The 25,315-nt window shown below is 38.8% G+C and overlaps 1 protein-coding gene across 1 annotated transcript; it reads right to left on the minus strand.

Moving 5' to 3' along the window:
• Positions 1 to 4,195: 4,195 nt before the first annotated feature.
• On the minus strand, positions 4,196 to 22,460 carry MCOLN3 (mucolipin TRP cation channel 3). The gene is made up of 14 exons (XM_083359768.1): positions 22,258 to 22,460; positions 18,171 to 18,394; positions 16,502 to 16,669; positions 15,914 to 16,067; positions 13,263 to 13,347; positions 13,083 to 13,179; positions 12,161 to 12,260; positions 11,368 to 11,480; positions 11,128 to 11,277; positions 10,082 to 10,183; positions 9,838 to 9,960; positions 9,270 to 9,476; positions 7,053 to 7,183; positions 4,196 to 5,672 (listed from the first exon to the last, which is right to left on the minus strand). The coding sequence occupies exons 2-14, from the start codon at positions 18,390 to 18,392 to the stop codon at positions 5,666 to 5,668; spliced, it is 1,659 nt and encodes a 552-aa protein (XP_083215894.1). The 5' UTR covers positions 18,393 to 18,394; positions 22,258 to 22,460; the 3' UTR covers positions 4,196 to 5,665.
• Between the last annotated feature and the right edge of the window lie 2,855 nt (positions 22,461 to 25,315).

Genomic DNA, 25,315 nt, shown 5'->3' on the forward strand with positions numbered 1-25,315 from the left:
TTCTGGGAGTTGAAGTCCACGAGTCATAAAAGAGCCAAGGTTGCCTACCCCTGATCTAGGGAACTACAGGATTTCCCCTCTAAGGAGAAGAAACTGGCCTTAAGCCGAGGTTGCCTACCCCTGGGCTAGTCTAAAGAAAAGAACAAATAGGGGAGACATGATAGCAGTGTTCCAGTATTTGAGGGGCTGCCACCAAGAAGAGGGGGTCACGTTATTCACCAAAGTACCAGAGGACAGGACAAGAAAAAATGGTGGGAAACTGATCAAAGAGAGAAGCAACCTGGAATTAAGGAGAAACTTCCTGACAGTGAAGACAATTAACCAGTGGAACAGCTTACCTCCAGAAAATTGTGGGCGCTCCATCACTGGAGATTTTTAAGAAGAGGCTAGACTGTCACTTGTCTCAGATGTTATAATTTCTCCAGCTTGAGCAGGGGGCTGGACTAGAAGACCTCCAAGGTCCCTTCCAGCTCTATTCTATTCTATTTGTCAGGTTACGCAGAGGTTCAAAACCTCTGGAAGGCAGCAGTTTGGGCAATGCTGTGATTGTGAATCTTGGGGATCTACTGGGCACTTAACAGAAGATGCACACATGTGACGCACACACACCTGTTCCTCTGTCCTTTCTCATAGTGAGGCTTCTCAGGGACTACTCGGCTCAGGATATTTTATCTTCCAGTATTACTTGCAGCAAAACATTTTTTTTCCTCCCAAAGAGGAGGCCTAGCATATTTGGGCTGCAAAACCTCAAATGGTCACTAGATGGCAGGAAAGATGCTTTAGTATCTTGCTTATTTTGTGGGCTTATCAAAAATGCATTTATTGAACAAAGGAAAAGTGGTTGAGGTCTTGATGGCTAACTTTATTATTTTTATTTATTTAATACTTCAAAGCAGGGGTGTCAAATTGCCTGCCCATGGGCTGGATGCGTCACAAGAAAACCGTGCCCACCCCATTGCTGACAATAGGGAAAAAGTTCTGATACGTCACGTGACGTCACGAGTTTGACATGTCTGCTTTAAAGAGACCAGACTTGGGCAAGGATTGTTTTAATTTGAATTTTTGCCTCCACGGCTACAACAAAACAAAGGCAGCAAAGCATTATTGAACCTTATTTGATTGCAGAAGTCTAGATTGACCCCTACGTGATAGCAAAGAAATACAGAAAGTCTTATTTTGTCCTACCATGTAGACGTTTGCAGACCAGTTTGGCTAATCTTACACAAAGTAAGGGTGGGGCTGATTTTGCTCACTGTAAAAAGACTGCTTTTTTGCTGATTCGGACTGTTTGTAACTGGAGTGAGGACAATGGTGATTGTGAAACTGGTTCATGGGATTTGGAAAGTGTCAGTAGTGGATGTGAAAAAGCCAGAAGTGTACACATAGTAAAGGCAGAAGCAGCAGTTGTCCTGGAGACCACAAACCTCTCCCTTGCTGTGCCTTGAACAAATTTGATTACATGGATATATTGGCTTGCAAAAATCCGGATCACCACAAGGCTTCACAAGAGTTGCAGAAAACAGAAGCTGTTTGCCACTACCAAATAGTCCTCTGGATATTTGCAGCCTAAATGTGGTTCCTGAAGCATAGGATGTCCTTCTGCGGTAAAGTGTAAGAGTAAAAAGAAGGAAAAAGTGAGCCAGGGAAAGACTGTCCCGCCATAAAAAACATTTTGAATGCTGCCTGGCTCAAAAGCTCCAGAATCTGTCAGAGAAGTCCTTGCCCTTATCTTCTCAAACTTGGAAAGCTGCTTACACATCAATGGATAGAAAAGGGGATTAGCAGACTTGTTTTTATTTCTTCTCCCACGCCCTGGAACTCCTCCTGCTCCATCTGATTACCATCTGGCAGGCTTTATCTACAAAGCTGAAGCCTTGTGTATAAAGATCATCTATCTATGTATCTTTCTTATCTTATCGTTATGGGCGCTTTCCTTTTGTAAATGCCCTCTGAATCTCTTCAATTGTATGCCTGATTTGTCAGGCTTCATTATGCAGCAAACCTCCATGCAACTTTAGGACAGGAAAGGGCAGGAGACAGATTGAATAGCAGAACCATTAAACCAGTATGGTTGATGAGGACAATTCTTAGGCTGTAAGATCCAATAAAATTCAACTCTATCTGGAATGGACAGGTTTTGAATAGATAATAGCAATAGATCTATAGCAGGGGTGTCAAACTCAATTTCATTGAGGGCCGCATCAGCATTGCGGTTGCCCTCAAGGGGCCGGGTGGGTATGGCCAGGGTGGGCGTGACTAGAGTGCATATGGCCTACTGGGTGGGCGTGGCTAGTTCACATCAAGGGTGCCTATGGGGGCCTGGGTAGGAGTGGGACAGATCAGAGGGTCTCTGGCAGAAGGAGGGTCTCTGGGCCAGGGCCAAGGCAGTGGGGGCTGTTCCCTCACTGTTTCCAGGATGGCTTCGCGGGCCACATGAAACCACTTCACGGGCTGGATCCGGGCCCTGGGCCTTGTGTTTGACATGTCTGATCTATAGCCATAACAATTTCCATAGACAAATTCAACATGAGATAAACACAGCAATGGTCTTTAATAGACTGAAGAAATATGTTCAGATTGGACTCTATTAAAACAGGCCACTAAAGAGCAACAAAAGAAAAATTCATTAGAGGTGGATATAGCTTAACATACAGTGTTTGCCTGACTAATAACAACTGAAAATAGTTGCTTCTGGCTCAGAAATGTTAATGCTAACCTTCCCTGTTACCAAATTTACTAGATAAATCTTTAAAATTTAAACATTTAAATTCTGAGTTTCAATATTCCCTGGTTGGATTTGACAAGACTTTCACTCAGTCCATTTTGAACTGGGAAAAATAGTACCTCAATTTTCATTTGCATTACTCTTTCATAATATCAGCACACAATGTGGCATATCTATTCACTACTGCTGATTATTTACCGTTGGATATAGATAATTGATAAAAAAGACTTTAAATAAAGCAGGAGAAAATATTGTTTCCTCTAACCCCCAACTCAGATATATACTTTTTGGCCCATACCACAATATCAAATCATTGTTTAAATTACAGAAAGTCTTTACTGGATAAAGAAATATTTATTTGTAGTGTTAATATTATGTACCATTCAATATAATATTCTGATGTACATTCAAAATAATATATTATTTTCTACAGTATTGCTTTACAAAATGAGAACAGCCAACATGTTTTATACTTTCAAAAGTTTGTACATAGTACATTATAATTTCTTGCTTTGTCTTTTGTCAAGTTTGTGCTGTAATTGTTTCTTCTGCATCTGAAAATTTGAGTCCAAAAATAGATTTTCTATATTTTTCAGATTTGCTTCCCAATGTAGCATGACAAATTAGACATTTCATTTCAAGATTTTTATACAATTATTTAACAGTTCAAGAACAGTTAACAACTATAATGAAGCATATTTTTATGTTGTGCCCATTCTTGCTCTACTGCAAGCGGATAGCATTTGCTGAATATAAAGATTTGAGAAACACACTAAACGGATGATATTTATTACGTACTGTAATAAAACCTTCAGTTCTCTATTTATTACTGAATGATCTCTTTTTATCTAAGAATAGACCAAAGAATTCAAATGTGTCAGTCCAATTATTTCCATCTACTGTAATTGGAAGAGGATCAAATAAAGTCAGTACTGAACTTTAAAGACTGAAGCAGTAGGAAACCTGTGGATCACAGGTGGTCTCCACATTTTTCCCCCCCAAGCCCTGGAGCCCTCTAAGATTACTATGCTAAATCAAGCAGTAAACCACTGAATGACACCCATGAAAGTTTGCAGGGGAGGCATGAGAGGTAACAATTAAAAGAGGTATGTTTATCTTCCATAGTTTGATGTGTCACTTTTACTTTTTTTTAAAAAAAATTACTTTAGAAAACTCCTTGAAGGGATGAAAATCCCGGCTTGGTTCTCTACAACGGCCTTTGCCAAAACTAGGATAGCATATTAAAGATACATAATAGCCATTAAAGTTGCCTGTAACTGGATAAAAAAATTATTTAATCACTTTTAAATAATGGATTATCTATATTTGTTTCTGAAGCTTTGCTCAAATAGGTCTTTTCCAGTTCCTAGTGAAACTGTTGAGCAGCTGGTTAATCAAAAGTCAGGACACCTGCCTGTAAAGGCAGGAGCCCAGTCATTTCCTGCTTTGTTGCTCATCATCATCAGTCCACGAGTCATAAAAGAGCCAAGGTTGCCTACCCCTGATCTAGGGAACTACAGGATTTCCCCTCTAAAGAGAAGAAACTGGCCTTGACGTAACTCTTCAAAATTCAATCAGACTCTGATATTGATCAACCATAACTTCAGAAGGGGGCAGGCTCAGGGAAAGGCCATGGATTCAATGCTGTGTTGATCCTTTAACGCTTGTAAAGTATCTATACTGGCTTGGAATGGACATACATTCTCTTCCATTCTTCAGAGCGAGACAATAGTCTTTTTGCATATCTCTCTGTTCCCTCACTTCCAATGTACAGATCTGTTGCCAGCGTGATTTTAGAAATGTCTCAGCCTCCAATGCTAGAGAATGCTGACAGATTGCCTTGGGCCAGTGATTTCTAGTTATTATTTTGCCGATCTATGCTCATTTATCTTAGTGTTTCAAATGAAATCCTTGGAAGACCAACGTGGGCCCTAAATCACATTGAACAATAAAGTTAAGGTTTTGCATAAAGGAAAAGAGCTTTTTCTGATGGGAGATATGATCTTCCCCTTTTTAAAGGTCATTTTGCCACTAGCTAACTTATTTAAACCATGTCTGTGCATTTCTTAAAATAGTAAAATATTAAGAACATTTTTCGTACAGAGTACCCAGGGCATTAATAGTGGTTAAGGCACCAGGCTAGAAATCAGGATCCTGTGAATTCTAGTCCTGCCTTAAACATGAAAGCAATGGATAAGAGGCTCTTTTAAGTCCAAAATAGGACTTCTTTCATAGAATAATTAGAATAAAGAGCGGGGCCAACCATCTTTATGTTGGCTGAAGAACTAACAGATTTACAAATTCAACAGAGTCAACAAACAATTAAACTTGAAAACTCTTAAGTCTAAAAGTTATCAAGTTGTGGAACAAAATGTAATTTGACAGGGAACCAAAACCCACTCTAGGTTCTCCACTATCAATCTTCAATTCAGTAGTATGCAAGGAAAGAGGATATGAATTATTGTTATAGTTTTATTTTCTATGGCATTTTATAAACAACTGGGAGTCAAAAGTCCTTTAGTGACCTGTGTCAAATCACACAGAGAAAAGATACTGAGATTATCTCATCTCTCTTACTTTTCAGGTGATCTACAAATACTTATAGAAAACTGGAAAAATCTTGTGTGATTAATTCATGTAGTTATTCATACATTGTGCCTGTAACATAATCACAGTAAGAGTAATGCTAGTACATCACAATATAATTTTAGTTTTCCACTGATTTTCATAGCAACTTTAAGCTGTGCATTATATGGTAATTAGGACTCAATTTATAAATCAGAATTAACATGATTACCAGCACCTACTCCAAAAACATTTTTGACAATTTTGTGCCTCTTACATTAGAATTTCCTCTTTGATTGTTTCTCAGTGAATCTGTGATGATTGTGCAGCTCTGGAATCTCCAACTAATTTCAGCAATTATTGCCAATATTTTTATTAAGACCTAAAGAAGGGGGAAAGGGGCAGACATATGTTATCCAGCTACCCAAAATATATGATGAAGAGAAAGAAATCAAAATAGTCCCATTTTATACAACAAGCAAGATCTATCGATTTAAAGAAAATAATTTTAATAAAATAAGTCACCCTGAATAAGAAGGGCAAGGTTAGAAATCTTACTGTTAAATAAAATGGCTTGGGGATAAATTGGTGGGGATAATCACAATTCCTCTCTTTACAAAAATACAACTAATACCTAAGTTATCTTATGCACCATTATTTAAATGAAGGGCCACTAGTATCTTTATTCCTGAAGCCATCAGAACCAGTTTAAAATAAATCAGTAATTGCTTTCACTTCTGACAACTTGCAATGATGAAAAAGCATATCTATCTATCTATCTATCTATCTATCTATCTATCTATCTATCTATCTATCTATCTATCTATCTATCTATCCTCACTGCCCTGCTCCGAGAAACTCCCATCACCCCCATTACACTAAAAAGGGAAAGATGAAAAGAGAAAAGGTCTAGTACCCTAGCAAAACTATAAAAGGTAAAGGTTCCCCCGCACATGCGTGCTAGTCGTTTCCAACTCTAGGGGCCGGTGCTCATCTCCGTTTCAAAGCCAAAGAGCCAGCGCTTGTCCGAGGACGTCTCCGTGTTCATGTGGCCAGCATGACTAGACGCCAAAGGCGCACGGAACGCTGTTACCTTCCCACTGTAGTGGTCCCTATTTTTCTACTTGCATTTTTACGTGCTTTCGAACTGCTACGTTGGCAGAAGCTGGGACGAGTAACAGGTGCTCACTCTGTTACGCAGCACTCGGGATTCGACCCGCCAAACTGCCGACCTCCTGATTGACAAGCTCAGCGTCCTAACCCACTGAGCCACCGCATCCCTTAGCAAAACTATACAAGCCATCAGATCCAGAGGAGGAAAAGGAGAAATCTGAATTTAATTGAACTCCTGTTCCATTCCTCTAGGCTTCTGAGAAGAGTTGCAGAGCTGGTATGTCAGCATTTCCTCTATCTGCTCAAGAGACAGAAGAAGAGTTACGATCTGAACTCCTCCAATAAGGAAATGAAAGCAGTATGTTTTGGAAAAAAGCTATTCCATTTACCAAAGCTGGAAATAAAGCAGCTCAGCTTTCTAACATGGCTTGACACTGAGGGATCATGAGAATCCAGAGCAGCTTTCAAACCAGCGCTGGATCACTAGACTCATGTGGAAGTACCTACAGTTGCACTGGATTCAACACTGATGCCCTGTTAACCTGCTTTATGTTCTCAAAGCAGCCAACTTCAGCTTTGCAGTCACTGAAGAAGGGGGAAAAAAGGGAGGGGGATGATGAGGCTGTCAGCTAGTCCTTTAGTCACTAACCTTTTACAACAGCAGAAGATATTTATAGGACTCTCTTCTTCTAATCTGTATCTTCCAGAGTTTGGCAGATCTTTGCACTGGGCTATGAATGAATGAAGCTCCGTCTCTGGAAAGCCTTCACGCTGGTAATGCTAAAAAAAAAGTTGTTATGTAGAACAACTCAGGTGGGTATTAAGTGCTTGTGAAAAACACAATTTTTAAAAAGGTATTCGGTGAGGAAAAATGGGGAAGGTCAGACAGGGTTTCTCCTGGTGAGTTAGAAGCCATTAAAGGTAAAGGTAAAGGTTCCCCCGCACATGCGTGCTAGTCGTTTTCTGACTCTAGGGGCCGATGCTCATCTCCATTTCAAAGCCGAAAAGCCAGCGCTTGTCCGAGGACGTCTCTGTGGTCATGTGGCCGGCATGACTAGACGCCAAAGGCGCACGGAATGCTGTTACCTTCCCACCGTAGTGGTCCCCATTTTTCTACTTGCATTTTTACATGCTTTCGAACTGCTAGGTTGGCAGAAGCTGGGACGAGGAACAGGCGCTCACTCTGTTACGCGGCACTCAGGATTCGACCCGCCAAACTGCCGACCTTCTGATCAACAAGCTCAGCGTCCTAACCCACTGAGCCACCACGTCCCTTAGAAGCCATTAGATAAATAGAAAAGTGAGGTTCTTGAGCACCGTGCATGTCATCCTCCTTCCCCCAAGATTCTACATGAGATTGGAGACTAGGGTGGAATTGCAAAGTGCATTTTAGCTGGCTTCAAGCACTGGTAGAAATGGCAAGAGAACACAACTTGGGGCTTCAAGACTCCAGGCAGACTCAAAATGCCTTGGAGGGAATACTCAGATCTCTTCCAAATGATGCTGCCAAAATATCCTTTTTAATAAGAGAGAAAACGAAAATTCTGAAATCCAAAAGCGAAGCCATTTTCTCCAGCTCTTTGTGATCTACACGGATACATCCATTCGGTTTTATTGCTCAGGAATGGTAAGAAAGTGGTGTGGTTTTGCCATCTTCCAGGATGGTTTTTCAACCTCCCACAGGGCTGGATTTTTCAAGTGGTCTCCCATATGAAAGCTAAGCGGAGCCAAACCTGCTTTGTCAAATTGTAAGTTAGCTAGGTGCTGACAGCTGCTAAGGCAGTTATTAAACGCATAGAGAGGGAGTAATCATAGGAGCTTTTATTTAATGAAATGTCATTTGTAATTCAATTTTAATTAAATGTTGACTTAAAATTTTGTCTCGATCCTGGGGTCTTCTCATGTCGGGTGCTCAGGAAGGGTGCTTTATGGCTTTTCATTTTTTTGTATTCAGTTTAGGGTCTACAGAGGACATTAGGAAGTTGGGGCACCTGTTGACAGATGTGTCATCTCTAAACTATCTTCTGAAAAGGTTTCCTCATATTATAGATAATGGAAGGGAGAAAGAATTGTCATCATATAGTACATGTCCTCTTGCCCAAGGGAAATTAAACATAACAGCTCAGATTAAGTAGAGCTGGGAAATTAAGCAACAGGTTACAGCCTTAACTCTCAGTCTTGGTCATTCTTTAGAACCAGTCCCACCATGCTAACAAACAAGATTTCGACACAAAAATCTGTCCTCACCCCGAACATGGAATAAATGACGACATTGCATCATGACATCATCATGCAAATGGTCCTTTCTTGCTTGCTTGCTTGCTTGCTTGCAGTAAAGATAATGTTATTAGAGGTCCATGTCATTTGTATGATGATGTCAGGATGCCATGCTGAATTCCTGCAAAGGTGTTCCAATATCTCAGGGGTTGCCACAAAGAAGAGGGAGTCAAGCTATTCTCCAAAGCACCTGAAGGCAGGACAAGAAGCAACGGATGGAAACTAACCAAAGAGAGAAGCAACCTAGAACTAAGGAGAAATTTCCTGACAGAACAATTAACCAGTGGAACAACCTGCCTCCAGAAGTTGTGAGTGCTCCAACCCTGGAAGTTTTTAAGAAGAGAGTGGACAGCCATTTGTCTGAAATGGTATAGGGTTTCCTGCCTGTGCAGGGGGTTAGACTAGATGACTTCCAAGGTCCCTTCCAACTTTTTAATATTATTATTATTGTTGTTGTTGTTGTCTCTGTATGCACACAAGACTAATTCAATGAGCAAAATCATCTGATATTCAGAAAACTATTTCAGAACTTTCTGAAATTCACATTTAAAAAATTAAACATAACATCCTATAGTAAACATCTACATACCTTAACTGTTTCATACGTGTCTGTAATTAGGGCAATGAAGAGACTCAGAACCATGTAGATAAAGAGGCTAATGAAAGAGTAGAGGTAGATCCGACTGAATAGCCATACCAGATAGCTTTTCTGTTGCATTTTTGCAAAAGTAGCAAACATGTCATCTCCATTTATCAAAGAGAAAAGACACTCAGAAACCATATTCAAGGTATGGAACTAGAAGAGAACAAATATTCAGGAACAAACAGACAAAACAAAATTATTTTCATTTTTGTTTAAGTTGCTTAAAAGATACTGGCCAAATATAGTAAACTGCAAAGAAATGTTATGTGTTTTACTCAATAACGGTTCTTGAAAAACTCTGGATATTACAATATTCTATGAATGTCTCCATCAATGACTCAGATAATAGAGAATATATACTTATATATGACAACTCCATATTCTGGTGAGAACGTATAGTTATATAACTAGAGAGATAAATTGGCCCTTTCAGATATCTTGGCAGCATGCTCATTTTGTTAACATTTGCACAAGACACTACAAAACTAGATTACAAACATCCCAGTCACGGTACCTTAGCATGATATGGGCCCAGCACAATCCAGCCACAGAAGCAATAACCCAGATAAATCATAGCTGCACAGCAGCAAAATCGAATGACATTGGGCAATGCTGCACGGAGAGTCAAAATAAGCAGCTGAAAAACAAGGCCCAACAAAAACCCAAGATGCTCATTAGATTTTCCAAAAGGTATTCAGTACCACCAGATAATAACAGAAATAAATACCAAGAGCATGAAGGTCCCAGAAGATCCTTACATTATACTTCTGAAAGAAGCTGAGGTAGCGGATCACTCCAAGCCATACAAGCATGGTGGAAGTTCCTAACAGGATACTGCAGACATCATAGCTTGTCAGACTCTACGTGAAGAGTAAGATGATGTTCAGTAAGTTACACTGACTGCATTTCAGGTGGGATGCCCAGAAAAAAGACCTTTCATAGTCATTTTAAGACTTGTGGATACCATATTTTCTTGACTTTTTTCAAGAGTCACTTGACGTTGAGATAGGTGGCATGTAAATTTAATAAATAAATATTTTTGTTGGATTAGCAAATAGACAAGACCATCCCTGGAAGGTGGGTATACTTTATGACCGTGGTAGCAAACCTATGGCACGGGTGCCACAGGTGGCATGCAGAGCCCTCTCTGTGGGCACGCGTGCCGTCACTCCAGTCCTAAGCCTTCAGCTGGGTTTTATAAAACCTTTTTGCTTTAGGCCTCCGCCTCCATGTGCAAAAAAAAAGGGTTCAGTCAATCAATTTCAAGTTCCTGCGGGGAAAAAAAAAGTTCTCGCAAAGTTGGAATTGATTTAACTTTTTAGTCCCACCCAATCTGCTGTTACCACTGCAGCCACGCCCACCCAATCGCTCACGCCCACCCAAAGGGCCACGCCCATCCGGCATCCGATGATACATAAGTGGGTTTTGTGTTGCAGTTTGGGCACTCGGTCTCTAAAAGGTTCGCCATCACTGCCTTATGACATTAAAAAATTGGGATAAAAAATTGCAGAGGGTTGCTTCCTGGTGGACAGAGAGCACAAGTGAGCTGCACAACAAATTAATAGACTTTTGATGATATGCACAGATGCTGCTCATTCTTAGTATACAATGCCATTGCCATGGATAGATAAAATATACAGCTAGAAAAATCCCTTCTCTGGAGCAGCAGTTTTCTCAAGTTTGACCATTTCCCCCAGTTGAAGACTCAACTGAAGTATGAAAATAAGAAATTCAGGTTGGCCAATAAGATTTCAGTTGGGACTTCCAAAACATAGGTCATCTAATCAGCATGCAAGCCACTTACCTTAGCTTGTATCTCCATCTTTAATGTAGAACCAATTATGGTAAGAAGGTCGCTAATTATGATCATGATATACCATCCATTGACAAATTCCATCAGATCAGAGAAAGACACTTCTTTCTTATAGTGATGTTGGAAAAAAGCCACAAATTCCTAAGGTATGTGAGCAGGCAAGAAAAGAGAAATTGCTGTTGAGAAGCTGCAATTACGTTTATTAGGAGATACTGACAAACACAAGCTTACCCTTTGTAGATGAATTCCTTTAATTACAGACCGTGTGCAGAGAATAAGTGATGCAAGACATGTCAATATGACAAAACCATCAAAGATCATCATGTAGTGGGTATTCTTCTGTACTGCGGGGAAAAAAAGATTGATTTACTTATCTATGCATAATAGTTAACCTGATACTCTCATACGACACATACTTATTTGTGTCTGTAGGGGAATTTTCTTCATGAAATTGCCTTGAGAGAGTGCTAATAATGGAAAAGAGGCCTCCATCTTATTTAATCTTTCAATACATGTCATTGAAAAAGGGAGAGGTGGGTAATTAAGGGGTTCAAAAAGAATGAATGCTTCACACCTCCTTTCAAGTTAGTATTTGCATTTGGGGCAAATTTCCCATTGTGGGGAATTCCCTTCTATTATAGTGTAAATCAGGGCTTTTTTTCTCATAGAACGCTCAGAACGGAGTTCCGGCACCTTTTTTGGATGGAACCTTGTAGGATAGGCAACGTGGGTTGTATGACATGTGTGAGTTCCGGCACCTTTTTCTTTTACAAAAAAAGCACTGGTGTAAATAGTGTAAATATTAACTGTATAGAAAGAAACTCTAATGATGAAATGATGTAGCATACACTCACATTCAAATTGCGTTCTCATTTGTCACACACACTTTAAAAAGTACAGTTACTGCAGATTATAGCAAATACTGTATTTAACTTCATGCATCACTAGGGCCTTCAGTAAAATCCTAATATTTTGGCACTAAGTAAGTAATAACAGAAGTATGATTTTTTTTTTAAAAACTTACTCGATCCAGAAACATGCCAGTCTTTACATTCCTTGATGGCAATATCATTGTCTAGGCTTATTTTAATTCTTCCACTATGAGCTTTGTTATCAAATATTATCTGTAGATATTGTGGAGGTAGAAAAGATGCTATTGTTATTATTATTTCTAAACACTTTTATCCCTCACTAATACAGATAGGTTGAATTTGCCCATGCATTTAGTGTACCATTCTTCCCAAAATCTAAGCAATTTAAAAATCAGATAGAGAAATAAAATGAAGACTATATTTGAATAACCCTGGAACGAAACATAACAAAACTGTGAGAGAACATAACCCAATTTCTCCATCTTTTAAACATTGTTTTTAGAAATATTGCTATTCTTATCACTATTTGGGTTTTATCGCACTTTTTCATCTGAGAAGTATTCAAGATAATCACCAGCCACAATCAACAAAAAAGAAATAGAAGCAAATTTTAAAATTATAGTTAAATACATAAACAAAAAGTATTAATATTATTGTTAACCCTATTCAAAAAGCTAATACTATTCAGAAATATGTTTTGAATGTACTAAAATGAAAAAAGGTGAATTATTGAATGGATATTTGCAGCTGTGGGCAAGCAAATCTCTGGTAGCAATAATTCACTGGTGCCTACCTCTTGATGTAGATTCACCTTCATAATTTCACTTCATTCTCTACTTCTAAGTTGCTACTACATATACTGCAACAGTCCAGTTTAAGAAGAAGTTGACATGATCTTTTCTACACCCATTTCTCCCATCCAAACTTGCCCTTCAGAAAAAGACTAATTACAAATCTTCATCAGGAGTTCAAACTTTTTTTTTAACTTGCTTTTCTGCTCATGATGCTACCTAGTTTATTTGCAAATAAACAACCAAGCTCAGAAAGCTCCAAGGACTTCACATTTCTTCTTACTGTTAGTCTGAAATCGTAGCAGTCTGGGAGTTCATGCTGTCGAACGGTCTGGAGATTAATGGCCTTCAATTTGAACGTGAGCGTCAGAGTCACAAGTCTACAACAGAGTCGACAGCTTTATTTTACCATTACCAAAAGTATTTAAGAATACTAGCAACTTTTTATTTCCCCCCCCCTCACCTATGGAAGTCTAAAGTGAAATTGAAAGGGGTCTTCCTCAGTGTACCATTTTCCAGAGGTAGTATTGGCTCCACATAAAGACACTCTGTGGGAAGACAGATGGTTTATATGGAAAATAATCAACATTTTATAAGCTGAAGAAGACAGAAAATCAGTAATAAGGAAATGAATCCAGTCTGGTCATTAGTAGTGTTAGCTAAATAATATGAGAAGTAAAATCTTTGTTTATACAAAGAAAAAAACAGCTACATTTTAAAAAATTGATTTAATGTATACATTTACTGAACTTCTGGCCTTGTGTGGATTCTTATTTGATAAAGAATCCCTGGAAATATCTGCTCCTTAAGAACAAATTCAAAAAGTAAGTTTTATAATTGACCCACAGTCAGTACCCTAACACCAAAAAAGTATAGAATTACAATATTATTTCTATGGTTACATGCTCTTCTATTTATGTCTGTGGAACAGTACTTCAATGAAATTATAAGTTACTTCCATCTAAATAAAATAAACAGTAATTCAAAAAGTTCTTATAATTACAATGTAATTACTTTTATATGTTACATATTAGTTCAGGTAATTGCAAACATATATCAAGAAAAAAAACCCTCAATCTTTCAACAGTCCTTTAATGTCTTTGAAACACAGTAAGTTTGAGTTAAGCTGTCCTTACAGAATTCACCCTTTGGCTTTGTTCAGAAATGTTGTACAGATATGTTCACTAGAATAGTTCACTAACGCAGATCATTATTTATGTCGTTATTTTCAAACTCCAAAACAAAGTCCCAATGCTCTCTAGCCTGAAAGGCAGGGCAGAGTCAGCCAAGATATTTCAGTATTTGCCTGAAGCAAATGAATTAAAGAATGGCACCTGCCCAGCTCAGGTACACAAGTTAACTGGATTCGTAAGTACATTTAAGATGACATTTTGTTCCATACTTGAGGGCAACAGGGTAGGAGAGCAAAATAGTTCACACAGCAAACATTTCTGTCATTCAACAGGTTAGTAATGCTTATCTCCTGCTTGAGGTGACTTGTCTCACTTTGCATAATAGTAAATCTCACCCTGAGCCTGAATCACCAATCGGTGTTGAGATTACATGTCTGATGTCCGTCTGCACTGTTGAGTTGGCAAGAAACTTCTGTGCATGCCTCTTTCTGAAAGAGGGATGGCAATCTATTTCAATGTTGATTATACTACAGTATCTTGCAAGTAGATGCCCCCTTAACTCTGCTCAATAATTATAAAGAACCTGCTTTGGATACAATTACAATAGAGTCATTCACACTGGCCTCTGAGTCAGCAACTTTTATCAACAGAGTTATGAGGTCACTTGGAAATTAAAACAGGTATGGAACATATTAGGTCTGACTGAAGCTGACATAGTTTGAGTGACATGAGGCTTGCAAGGAATTAAGTGAAGTACATCACTACTGCAGTTTTCATAGTGACTTAAACAAGACAAAATGATCAAAGGCCTGGAGACTAAAACATATGAAGAGCAGGTGCAGGACTTGGGTTTGGCTAGCCCAGGGGTAGGCAACCTCGGCTCTTTTATGACTCATGGACTTCAACTCCCAGAATTCCTGAGCTGACTCAGGAATTCTGGGAGTTGAAGTCCATGAGTCATAAAAGAGCCAAGGTTGCCTATCCCTTGGCTAGCCTAAAGAAAAGAAGAAACAGGGGCGACATGATAGCAGTATTCCAGTATTTGAGGGGCTTCCACAAAGAAGAGGATATCAAATTATTCTCCAAAGCACCAGTGGGTAAGACAAGAAACAATGGTCGGAAACTGACCAAAGAGAGAAGCAACCTGGAATTAAGGAGAAACTTCCTAACAGTGAAGACAATTAACCAGTGGAGCAGCTTGCCTTCAGAAATCGTGGGGCGCTCCCTTACTGGAGATTTTTAAGAAGAGGCTAGACAGTCACTTGTCTAAGATGGTATAGGTTCTCCTGCCCGAGCAGGGGGCTGGACTAGAAGACCTCCAAGGTCCTTTCCAGCTCTTTTCTATTCTAATGGACAGGTAGTCCAACCACAGCTGCTAAGTCATAAAGTCATAAAGTGACTATATAAACATCACATGACTGTGCCATGCTCAGAATGTCAGTTCCACTGCGGTCATTAACCAAAAATCCTCACGTTGTTAAGCGAAATGTCATCTGACCATGATCTGTGACTTCTTGCCATCTTCCACAATGATTTTGCTTGTTGGAAGCCAGCTGCGAAGGTTCACAAATGGGAATCACATGATCCTGGGATGCTGCATCTATTATAAATGCATGCCAGTCGCAAAGCACCCAAATCGTGATTGTGTGACTGCAGGGATGCTGCAACAGCTGCAGGTTCAGGGAGGGGTCTTAAAATTACTTTTTCACTGCTGAATGCAGCAATTGGTAAGTGAGGACTATCTCTAGTACTTGAGTTTCTTCCTGCACAGTGTGCCTAATAAAATATCTGAAGTATCTATCCATTATAGTGCAATGTTACTGGAAATTACCATGTATTTGCTTTTTAAACACAACATCTTTCTTCAAGTTATCTCTCTCACACACACACCTCTTTCACTCTCTTTCTCTCGCCCTCATTCTCCTTTTTCTCTCTCACACACAGAAACAATCTATCTGATTTGAGTAGTTCAGTATATCACCAGTTTCAATTTCTGGGTCAATATCGAAAGTGTCATTCCCAGGGCTGATAATTCCTCTCTTGTAGAAGTACTGACATATTGCCATGGGCGTCTCTTCGGTTCCTCTCTTTTCATAGGCATGATTTCCAACAGAAATAGTACGCAGCTGTAAGAACTAAATGACAAGGGACAACCAGTTAATGGATTGGCCTGCTAATTAAAACTGAACTAATTAGACAGGCAAGAGAAGCAAGGATGTCTGTGAGGAAACATTCTGCTTTTCAGATTTATTGACCTCACGAATGGAATTACAAAAGCTAAGGTTCAAATGAAAGCAAAATTTATTCAATTTCAGAAAACCTCATTTTTATGGGCCAATTGGCTGTGTTACCTTTATCTCATGAGACTGTCATGAAATTATCAGGTCTGCATCTCTTGACTTGTTAGAGCCAATGCAAGCTATACAGTACAGGAAACCAATCTGATTTTCCTTCTACTTGTATCTGTTCACTTATACTGACTTGGCTTTTTTCAAGCTTAGTTTAAATTCAATGTATAATTTTACTTTTATACAAGGTAAGGATGCTTTTTATATATATAAAAAAATACCTGGTTTATTGTGAAGGAGATCTGGTCGTAGACCTCAGCTTGTGTGTACACTGCATAGGTGTCATCCATGCTGTCCATGTAACCTTTCAGGAATAGATGCTTAAAGGAAACCGTGTTTTCTTCTTTAAATGCAACCACCATTTGATTACTTAGCCCAAAAATGACAAGCTGAAAATATCCCCGCCCCCGAAAAGTTAGATATTAGCAGACTATAATGTAAATTTTTCTGCACAAATAGTTGGTCACGCATTGATAATTACAGCTCAGGTCATTAAATGTGGTACTCATATGTTGTATGAACTTAGAATCAGTATCAACAGAAAGGGAATAATTCAGCTAAAATATTCAATAATGCATAAATTCTGACAAGCACACTAATTTTTTATAGCTGGTGGAGCATTCTTAACCAGTTCTATCCCTTCCACTATTCCCTACTCCCTCCCTTGGTAGATTTTAAGAGTAAAAAAGGTATCTTGTAAATAAATCAGCAACTGAGCATATAGCTGGCTAGCATTCCCTCTTGTTTTACAAATGTTATTTTTATTCAGTGATCAAAGCCTTCTCCTATATTTACATAATTATTCTCTTGTTACACTTATAATGTAGCCCAGTTCAATATTACAGCTGTATTTTTCTTTTTGGTCATGGATCTGGTTTGCTGAATTGGATACTGTTAGTTAAAAGTTCATACTGGACATTTTCATATTGTATTCTGAACAAACCGAGAGACAATTTTCTCCTAGTTGGTGAGCAGTGAGCATTTAGTAAAAGATTGAGGGTTGCCATATATAATAATGAAATGAAATGAAACAAAACTGCAATTGTAAACCTGTTATTCTGTCAGTTACTCTAATTCAGCACCTATCAGATATTTGAAGTAAAAGTTCCATAGTTCCTAAACAAGGTAGCTATGTGGAGTTGGCATTCATGAAAGTTCTTATACAACACAGATGGAGAACATATGGTGAGTGTATGTATAATATTATTAAACTTGTCAATACTAAATGCTTGACAAAAATATTTTCCTCAAAAATATTCAGGATGCCAGAACACTTGGGGTCATTTCAATACTTACAGGTGATCCTCAACTTACGATCACAATTGTGACCAGAATTTCTGTCACTAAGCAAGGCAGTTATTACATAAGTTGCACCTGATTTTATAACCCTTTTTTGGGGCATGGTTGTTAAATGAATCACCACAGTTATTAATTGAATTATGAGGTTGCTAAACATGTCCAGCTTTCCCCATTGAGTTTGCTTGTTGAAAGCCAGCTGGGAAAATTGCAAATGCTCATCACATCTCCCTAGGATGCTGCAACCATCATTAGTACATGCTGGTTGCCAAGCACCCAAATTCTGATTATGTGACCATGGGGATGCTTGACGATTGTTAAGTGCTATAACCAATCATAAGTTGCTTTTTTCAATGCCATTGTAACTTCAAACGGTTGCTAAACAAATGGTTCTAAGTTGAGGGCTACCTATATTAAGTCTCAAGGTCTGCAAGTTCCAAGTAGCATACAGATGGTTCTGGAAACATAATTCTCAAAGGGACAATAAATCAGGGGTTGCCACTTAGCTGGTTATAACTTCTTGAATTTGTATTGCAGTAACTAAAAATGAGTGAGTTTAAAAAATAACAATTGTATTGCAGCTCTCTACCTCACCTGGATAGTAACCATGGCTATTTTCAGAATTTGTATGCCAAGCTTCCATGGTTTCCTCCCTCGGGCCCAGAATTTTTCACAGGGATTCATAAAGAAAAATTTAAGTTTCCTTCTCAATTGATCTTCCAGAAGCCGGCACATTGGTGGATGATGCTTTACATTGTATAAGTTTTCCTCATCCTGGTTATTGCAGCTGCTTACAAGCACTTCTGGATTTTCCATTGCTGGAACAGAAAAATATTAGCAGTATTGGAATGATTAACCAAACATACAATACTGTACATGTGTTTGTGAGCACATCTAAAATTCAGTCTGTTATTGTCTCCTTTAACAATGAGTGAGAGCTTCATCTGTGAACTACAAGTATTACAGCACCTTCCATGCTAAGTTATAGCCAGCTGATGTTATTACATCAGCTAATCATAGCAGTAAGAGATATTAACAGTGAAGAAAAATGAGTTCTCCCACAGTTCTCATGTTCCTGTCACAGAAAGCACTATTTTTGGAACCAAACGTAAGCAAGTTATTTTCCATAAACATATTATTTTGTATATCAGTTTTCCTGTTTAGATTTTACAGTTGGATATTGTTTCAAGGGTTATTTTTCAAAGCAGAATTCTTTTTCTTTTACATGTACATTCATCCTTGCCTCTTCCTTGATTTCTGCAACATGTAAGGGCTGAGAATCACGGCTTCTGAGTGGTCCAGAAGTCCAATAAATGAATAATTGTGCGGTTCTTCAAGACATATGTATTATATGGCACGCCATTCTATTAGTCTCATACAGATCAGAGAAAAGCCACAGAACAAACCAGTTTTTCAATCCAACTTTTTGAAATGCTGTGAGCCAACAAACTTTTAGCACATTGGGAGACTTCCATAAACAACTTTCTGGGTCCCTTAGTATTAGGAACTCTAGAAATTACAATACATTCTGTTTGCTCTTAGAATATAAATGTCACAGAATCTGCTTGGCCTTCCTTCTAGTTCTGTTGATCCTCTCCTTCACAGAAGGCACATGAATTATTGAGTGCTGTATTTGCAACATTGGCCTTAATAGGTCACAAGTTTTTGGTAGAGGGCGACACATTGAAAGTAGGTGCAGCTCCATTCCTAAGCAAGTGGTCAGAGGCAGGGCCCTCATCTGAACAATGGTGCTTTCTCCCATTTGTGTCTGGGTAGAAAGACAATAGGGAGGAAGCAGATCCACAGTGAGACAGATGAGAAGATATTATCAGCATCTTCAGTACTGAAGATACTAGGAGACCAGGTTAAGTAAATTCAATGAATGTACACTTGAGTGCTGTATAACTGCACTATTGGTATTGCTATGAAAAACAAAAGAAGCAATATTCGGAGAACAGTCCTATGTATGTGAAGGACAAAGAAGCTAATCTATAATGCAGTATCTCCCTTCCCTTCCCTCCCCTTGTCCAGCATCTATTCTATACTATGTGGCAGATTCTTCATCTCCTTCTCTCTCAAAAAAGCACCCACACACAATATCACATCAGTAGAAGAACAAAAACACAAAACGTATCCATGTCAGATTTTTTTTTATATCAGTGAGATATGTTGATATATGCAGATAAATGGGAGGAAAATCATCATAAGTTATCTCATTTGACACCAGCATTTAAACGAGAACTAATTTTCTGCTCATTCTAAAGCAGTATAAAAATATCTATACTGAAATATAAAATTGAAATCATTTTGTGGGACCTATAATATTTGTGCAAGGTGATTGTCTATTCCTATATGCTTACTAAAGTCGTATTGATCCTGTAATACTGCCAGCCCAAGAAGGATGCTTACAATCTCACAAGGTACAGTAAAACACACGCAAAACTGGGTCTGATCCCAAGGTATTTATATAAATGTTGCAGTCCACTTATCAAATATAATTGCAAACATTCTCTTTAATTATTTACCCTTAAACTGTCAAATTAGAGCCAGAGGAAGTATCTATGCATAGAGTCAACTAGTGAATATAAAGTCCCAGAATCCATTTTTTGGTACCATCATTTGAAAGTGATCAGAATTCAGAAAAATCTCGAAAGAATAGGAAGCCAGTAATGTAATTGTGTCCTGAGTTGAATTTTATTCCTGATGATAACATAGGCAGATTCTTAAGAGGCGGAGGGCTTGGCTACAATATGGAATTGGTCTTGCCACTGCCTTACAGGATTTTTTTAGCTAGTCTATACATGAGATTCTTCACAGACTTCCATCCACGTAGTAAGTACCAAATACTAAGTAATCCCTACTCCACTGTTCAACTAGACAAGATACTACCACTTGTTGAAACTTTTCATTTAGTTGTCCAGATTTTTCAATTCAATACAATTAGTATATTTTCCATGCATTTATTAGGTTTGCATTTAAGGAGTTCAGAATAGCTTTATAAAATAAATTAGCATGGTAGATTTATTTGGGCATCTATGTTTTGTCAACCCTACTAGATGTGTGTCTCACAGAAGCAGAATCTAACTTTCTGACACTCAGTCTCAATTATTCTAGCTACTAATGGATTATACCATACCCTGTAACTAAAATCCACTTCAAGGAACTGAACTGTTCTATAAGCTAAAATTAAAAAGCCAGTTGAATTTGAAAAAGTGTTTCTGATTAACCTCACACCACTCAGTTGAAGTTAAAAACAAAATTCTAGAAAACTTTTGTTTATTCACTAAGATATGCAAGCATTTTAGATTTTCCACAATTTTGAAAATTATTCAAATATCCTTCAAATAAAAAAATAGCCTCCAGAAAGATGTGGGTTTTTGTCCTTCTAAATGTGCAGCGTGATCATGCTTGTGGGAATGATAAATAGCCATGACTCATCTGCATAACCAAGTGTCATTCATTAAAATGAGGACATATAGAATTAACATTATCTCTACAATATAACATAAGGCAACAATAACTCTATAACAATTTTAATCTGATTGGGAAGGAAAATATTTTATCATCCAGGTGTTTTTTATTTAAGAACTCTCCTAAATTGTCCAGTTGAAGAAACTTAACACCAATTACTTAAAGAGAATTCTATAAAAAAGGGGCATATAGATTTAATATTACGTCCACAATAAAACATAACATAGCAATACTTTCATATAACTTTTTGGTTGAATGGGAAGGGATTTTATTATAATCCAGGGGGTTTTTTTAATTCAAGAAGTCTTTTAAAAATGTCAATCTAAGGAGGAATCTAAAACAACGCACACCTATCTAAGAACTTAACCTTAATTAGAGTAATGCAAATTTCCATTAAGTCAACATAGGCTTCCACTGATGAATTGAATTAGGTTTTAACAGTTAATGATCACTTCTATACACATCGGCATTTGAGTGAAACTATAATTTGAAAGGAAAAAAGGATGCCATCTTCATGTTTAGATGACATACGGAGCAGCAGAAGAGGGGGGGTGCGCGTGCAAACTTAAGAGTTGGTCCCAAGTACAGAAGCATCCCTTTTGAGAAAAAAAGGGATACTATAAGCACCGTAAGTAATAAATAATTATTATTTTTTTAAAAAAAATACTCAAAAATTCCCCACCTAAGAGGGAGAACAGCTTTTCAGTCCAGTAGAAAGGCTACGAAAATTAAAATTCAATATTTTGCCTTCCCTCCTTCCAGCCACCAGCTCTAAGTCCTGGAATTTTACTGCTTCGTCCTTAGAGGTTTAAGAGCAAAGATTCTCGGGGGGGGGGGACCACCACAGAAAAGCAAGCCCCCTAACCCCTAAAAGTCTGTTTTAAAAACACGGCTGGGACCCTCTCCCTGGCCAAGTAGTTCCATCATTCAGAAGCGCGATCAGATCCCACCAGAGGCAGCCCATGCTCGGGAAACCTTCCTCCCACCACCCAAAGGAAGGACATAAACATCTGTCACAAACACACACACAAACACACACACACCCAGACTCACCTTTCCAAAATAAAGTGGCACAACTCGTGCCAGGGCGCCCTAGCGCCTAGAGCCGGGAAGGTGCTTTTTTTTTTTTTTTTTAGCTCTACTTCAGCCCTGGCAGGTGAAGCTGGCTTCTCCAAGCCAAGCGATCAAGCGATCGCCGGGGTTCCCTTACATCGCCGCCAGGCAGAAGAGTCACCTGAGCCTCGCGGCAAGGCAAGGACGAGGCGACGCAGGACGTGGCGGCTTCCACCCGACTCGGCTGGCAGAGCCGTGCCTGGGGAGCATCCCCAGAAGCCGGGCGAAGGCAGCGGCAGTCGGGAGATTTGCAAGGAGGCAGAAAAGCTGCTCCTCTGCGCCGGCGCCACGTGACCGAGGACAGCTTCTGCTGCCGCCTCCTCCTCCTCCTCCTCCTCCTCTTCGCCCAAAGGCAAAGGCGATCCGAGGCCAGCCGCCCCGCCCGGCGGCAAAGCGCGCCACAGGCCTGACGGATCGCTTTTGGGAGAAGGTGGGATCTGCTCTCCGTCGTCCTAGATCTCCTAAGTCAGGGGTCTTCAAACTTGGCCCTTTTATGACTTGTGGACTTCAACTCCCAGAATTCCTCAGCCAGCTGAGGAATCCTGGGAGTTGAAGTCCACAAGTCATAAAAGGGCCAAGTTTGAAGACCCCTGTCCTAAATCGATCACTTCGCAAGCTGACTTTTCCTCTCTTCGGGCCAGAGTCAGGGTCGAGCGGCCTGAGCTATTGTGAATGGTGTCGCCAGGACAGGACTTTGGGGCGGAGATCCAGGAGAAGACCTGATGTACCAGATTTTGAATGTAGTAGCCCTTGGCCTTGAGAAATCTCCCTCGCGCTTAAATCGCTACTGGATTAAAGGGATTTGTTATTAAACATGTTACTAACCCTAGTTTGTTAGCCTTATTAAGTGCCCATCTGAAATTTGCCCCCAGTGTTTACAGTTTTCTGCTCTATACCTCTGTGTTGGTAGACCCACACAAGCTACAACAAAGGACTACACTTTCAAGCAACTATCCATTTTGTACCCACGTAATTTCATCAAAAAGCCCTTGACCACTCAACCCAATACAGCACAACCAACACAAACTCTAAAAAGAATTACACTGCTATACATCAAGAATATCTCAGAAACTCCAAATAGACTACCACAACCACATGGAATCAGTGTAGCACATAAGCCAACTAAAGCCCTTCAAAACATCCTAAGTAAATCCAAAGACCCAGCAACCCCAGAAGAAAAAACGAGTCATCCACAACATACAGTGTAAGAACTGCAACAACCACTATGTAGGACAAGCAAGCAGAAGATTGGCAGAACGCATCCATGAACACCAACTGGCAGTCAAAAGGCATGATGAAAATTCTTTAATTTCACAACATATAGATTTAACCATTGTTTCAATTGGGAAAATGTGACAGGCCAAGTCCACAAATGCCAGGAAATTTCTAGAAGCCTGGCACTCTAAATCAGCCATCAATAGACACAGACATTAACAACATCTATAGATTATGCAAAAGAGACAATCAACCAGCCCAAAACAGAACTTCTCCACTAGTAATCAGCACTCAGATCAGCATAGATTAAGGTCACATTCAGACCAACAATCAAGTAATCAATAACCCAATCAAGAAACTGCCACAGATCCATTAGTAAACACCCCAACCAAAGAATCCTTAAGACCACCCCCACCTTACTAGCACTGATGATACCTAATGTTAATTAGGTAATGAAACATCTGCAAGAAAACAAGATCAGAGAGCACCAAGGACCCCTCAATTTTATTTTATTTCAGATCCTTGGAGCTAGATTTCATAATGATTGCTGAATGATAATGGGAGGCATGTTATATTGAAATTACTATTATTTTCTTGGGATTATCACATTAAACCAAACCCATTTCTGTGCCAAAGAGCCTATAAAAACATTTAATCTGGAATCCTGGCAATTAAACATTGCACACTGATGCACAAAGGCTCACTTCAAGTAGAACACTGATCCAATAAATTATCAACAACCCAGAACTGGGCATATAATCTGTTTGGATTGAGATTTATTTATTTGCTTGTTTATTAGATTCCACCCATCTCCTTCCACTCTACTTGTGCGATCAATTGTGTAGACTGGCATGCTGTTAGATTTGCTACAGCTTTTGTGTGTTCAGATGTTAGCAAAGACTAAGGACACATTTGCCTAATTTATATAACAGATTACTCAATATAATTTTATGCTTGAAAACTATAGTTATTATAAGACTTGTGAATTACAATCCATACATTCTGTACTCTGGTTGCACAATGTGGATTTTAAAGTTACTCTGTAGTTTTTCCATTTTTTCTAAATCCAATCCAATTGAGAGTTCTGGTTCTTACCAATAAAATTATAAATATTTTAAGTCTAGGATTTCTGAAATTTTCCTCACATTTGTATCTGAATGTAATTTGGAGCCCAGTTGCATATACCAACTGCTTATATAAATTTGATTAATAAATAAAACCCAGTATTATCCAAAAGAGCTCTTGAGATATCTTTGGAACTTCAATTTCCCAAATTCCCAGCATCCATTTTTTTAAGTTGTATAATTTAGTCTTGGGTGGTTTTTAAATATAGATTGTTTCAAGTGCTAATTGAATAGAAAAGCAATGCTATAATAGGCACTCAAACATTATGAGATTTAGAAAATAGCTTCATGAACATCACAAGTCACCTTGTTAGTAGGGGCCATAAATTTTACTATGGCTACCAATGCCATAAGAAAAACTTCTCCTAAAATTTATAGATGTTATAGTTGCTACATATTGCAGGGTTAAGAAATCAATTATCTCCTGTGGTTGTACTGTATGCGTAGCAATTTGTGAGCTCCTCGGTCTCTAATGAAATCTTCTTTAGCTACTGAGAAAGATCTTCTGTATTGTACCTCCAGAAACGAAGACAAAGTAAAGCCAAAGTGTAATTAAGTTATTAAAGTGATTAGATCGGTTTAATGGAAGAAGTCAGCCATATATCCGAAGACAGATTTTGTTCCAAAAGAATTAAAGTCGGGGAATGCATTTTTTTAAAAAAAAAAAAATCCTAAAACACCGAGGGCGGGCAACAGAACAGAAGAAAATGATTACTGGAAAACAACATCGCTGCATTGATTCACACCTACAACCAGTCATCTGAACCTTAAAGCGAATTCAGAACCCAACAAAGCCGAATGAGCACAGTTCGCGCT

The sequence above is a fragment of the Vipera ursinii genome, assembly GCF_947247035.1.
Source record: "Vipera ursinii genome assembly, chromosome: 3".
NCBI lineage: Eukaryota > Metazoa > Chordata > Lepidosauria > Squamata > Viperidae > Vipera > Vipera ursinii.

Coding starts and splice junctions, on each gene's coding strand:
- MCOLN3 (XM_083359768.1), bottom strand. CDS start 18,392: ATGGAAAATCCAGAAGTGCTTGTAAGCAGCTGCAATAACCAGGATGAG. Junction 11,481..12,160: donor CTGGCATGTTTCTGGATCGA/GTAAGTTTTTAA, acceptor TTTTCCCCGCAG/TACAGAAGAATACCCACTAC. Junction 9,961..10,081: donor GCTTCTTTCAGAAGTATAAT/GTAAGGATCTTC, acceptor CTTGTTTTTCAG/CTGCTTATTTTGACTCTCCG.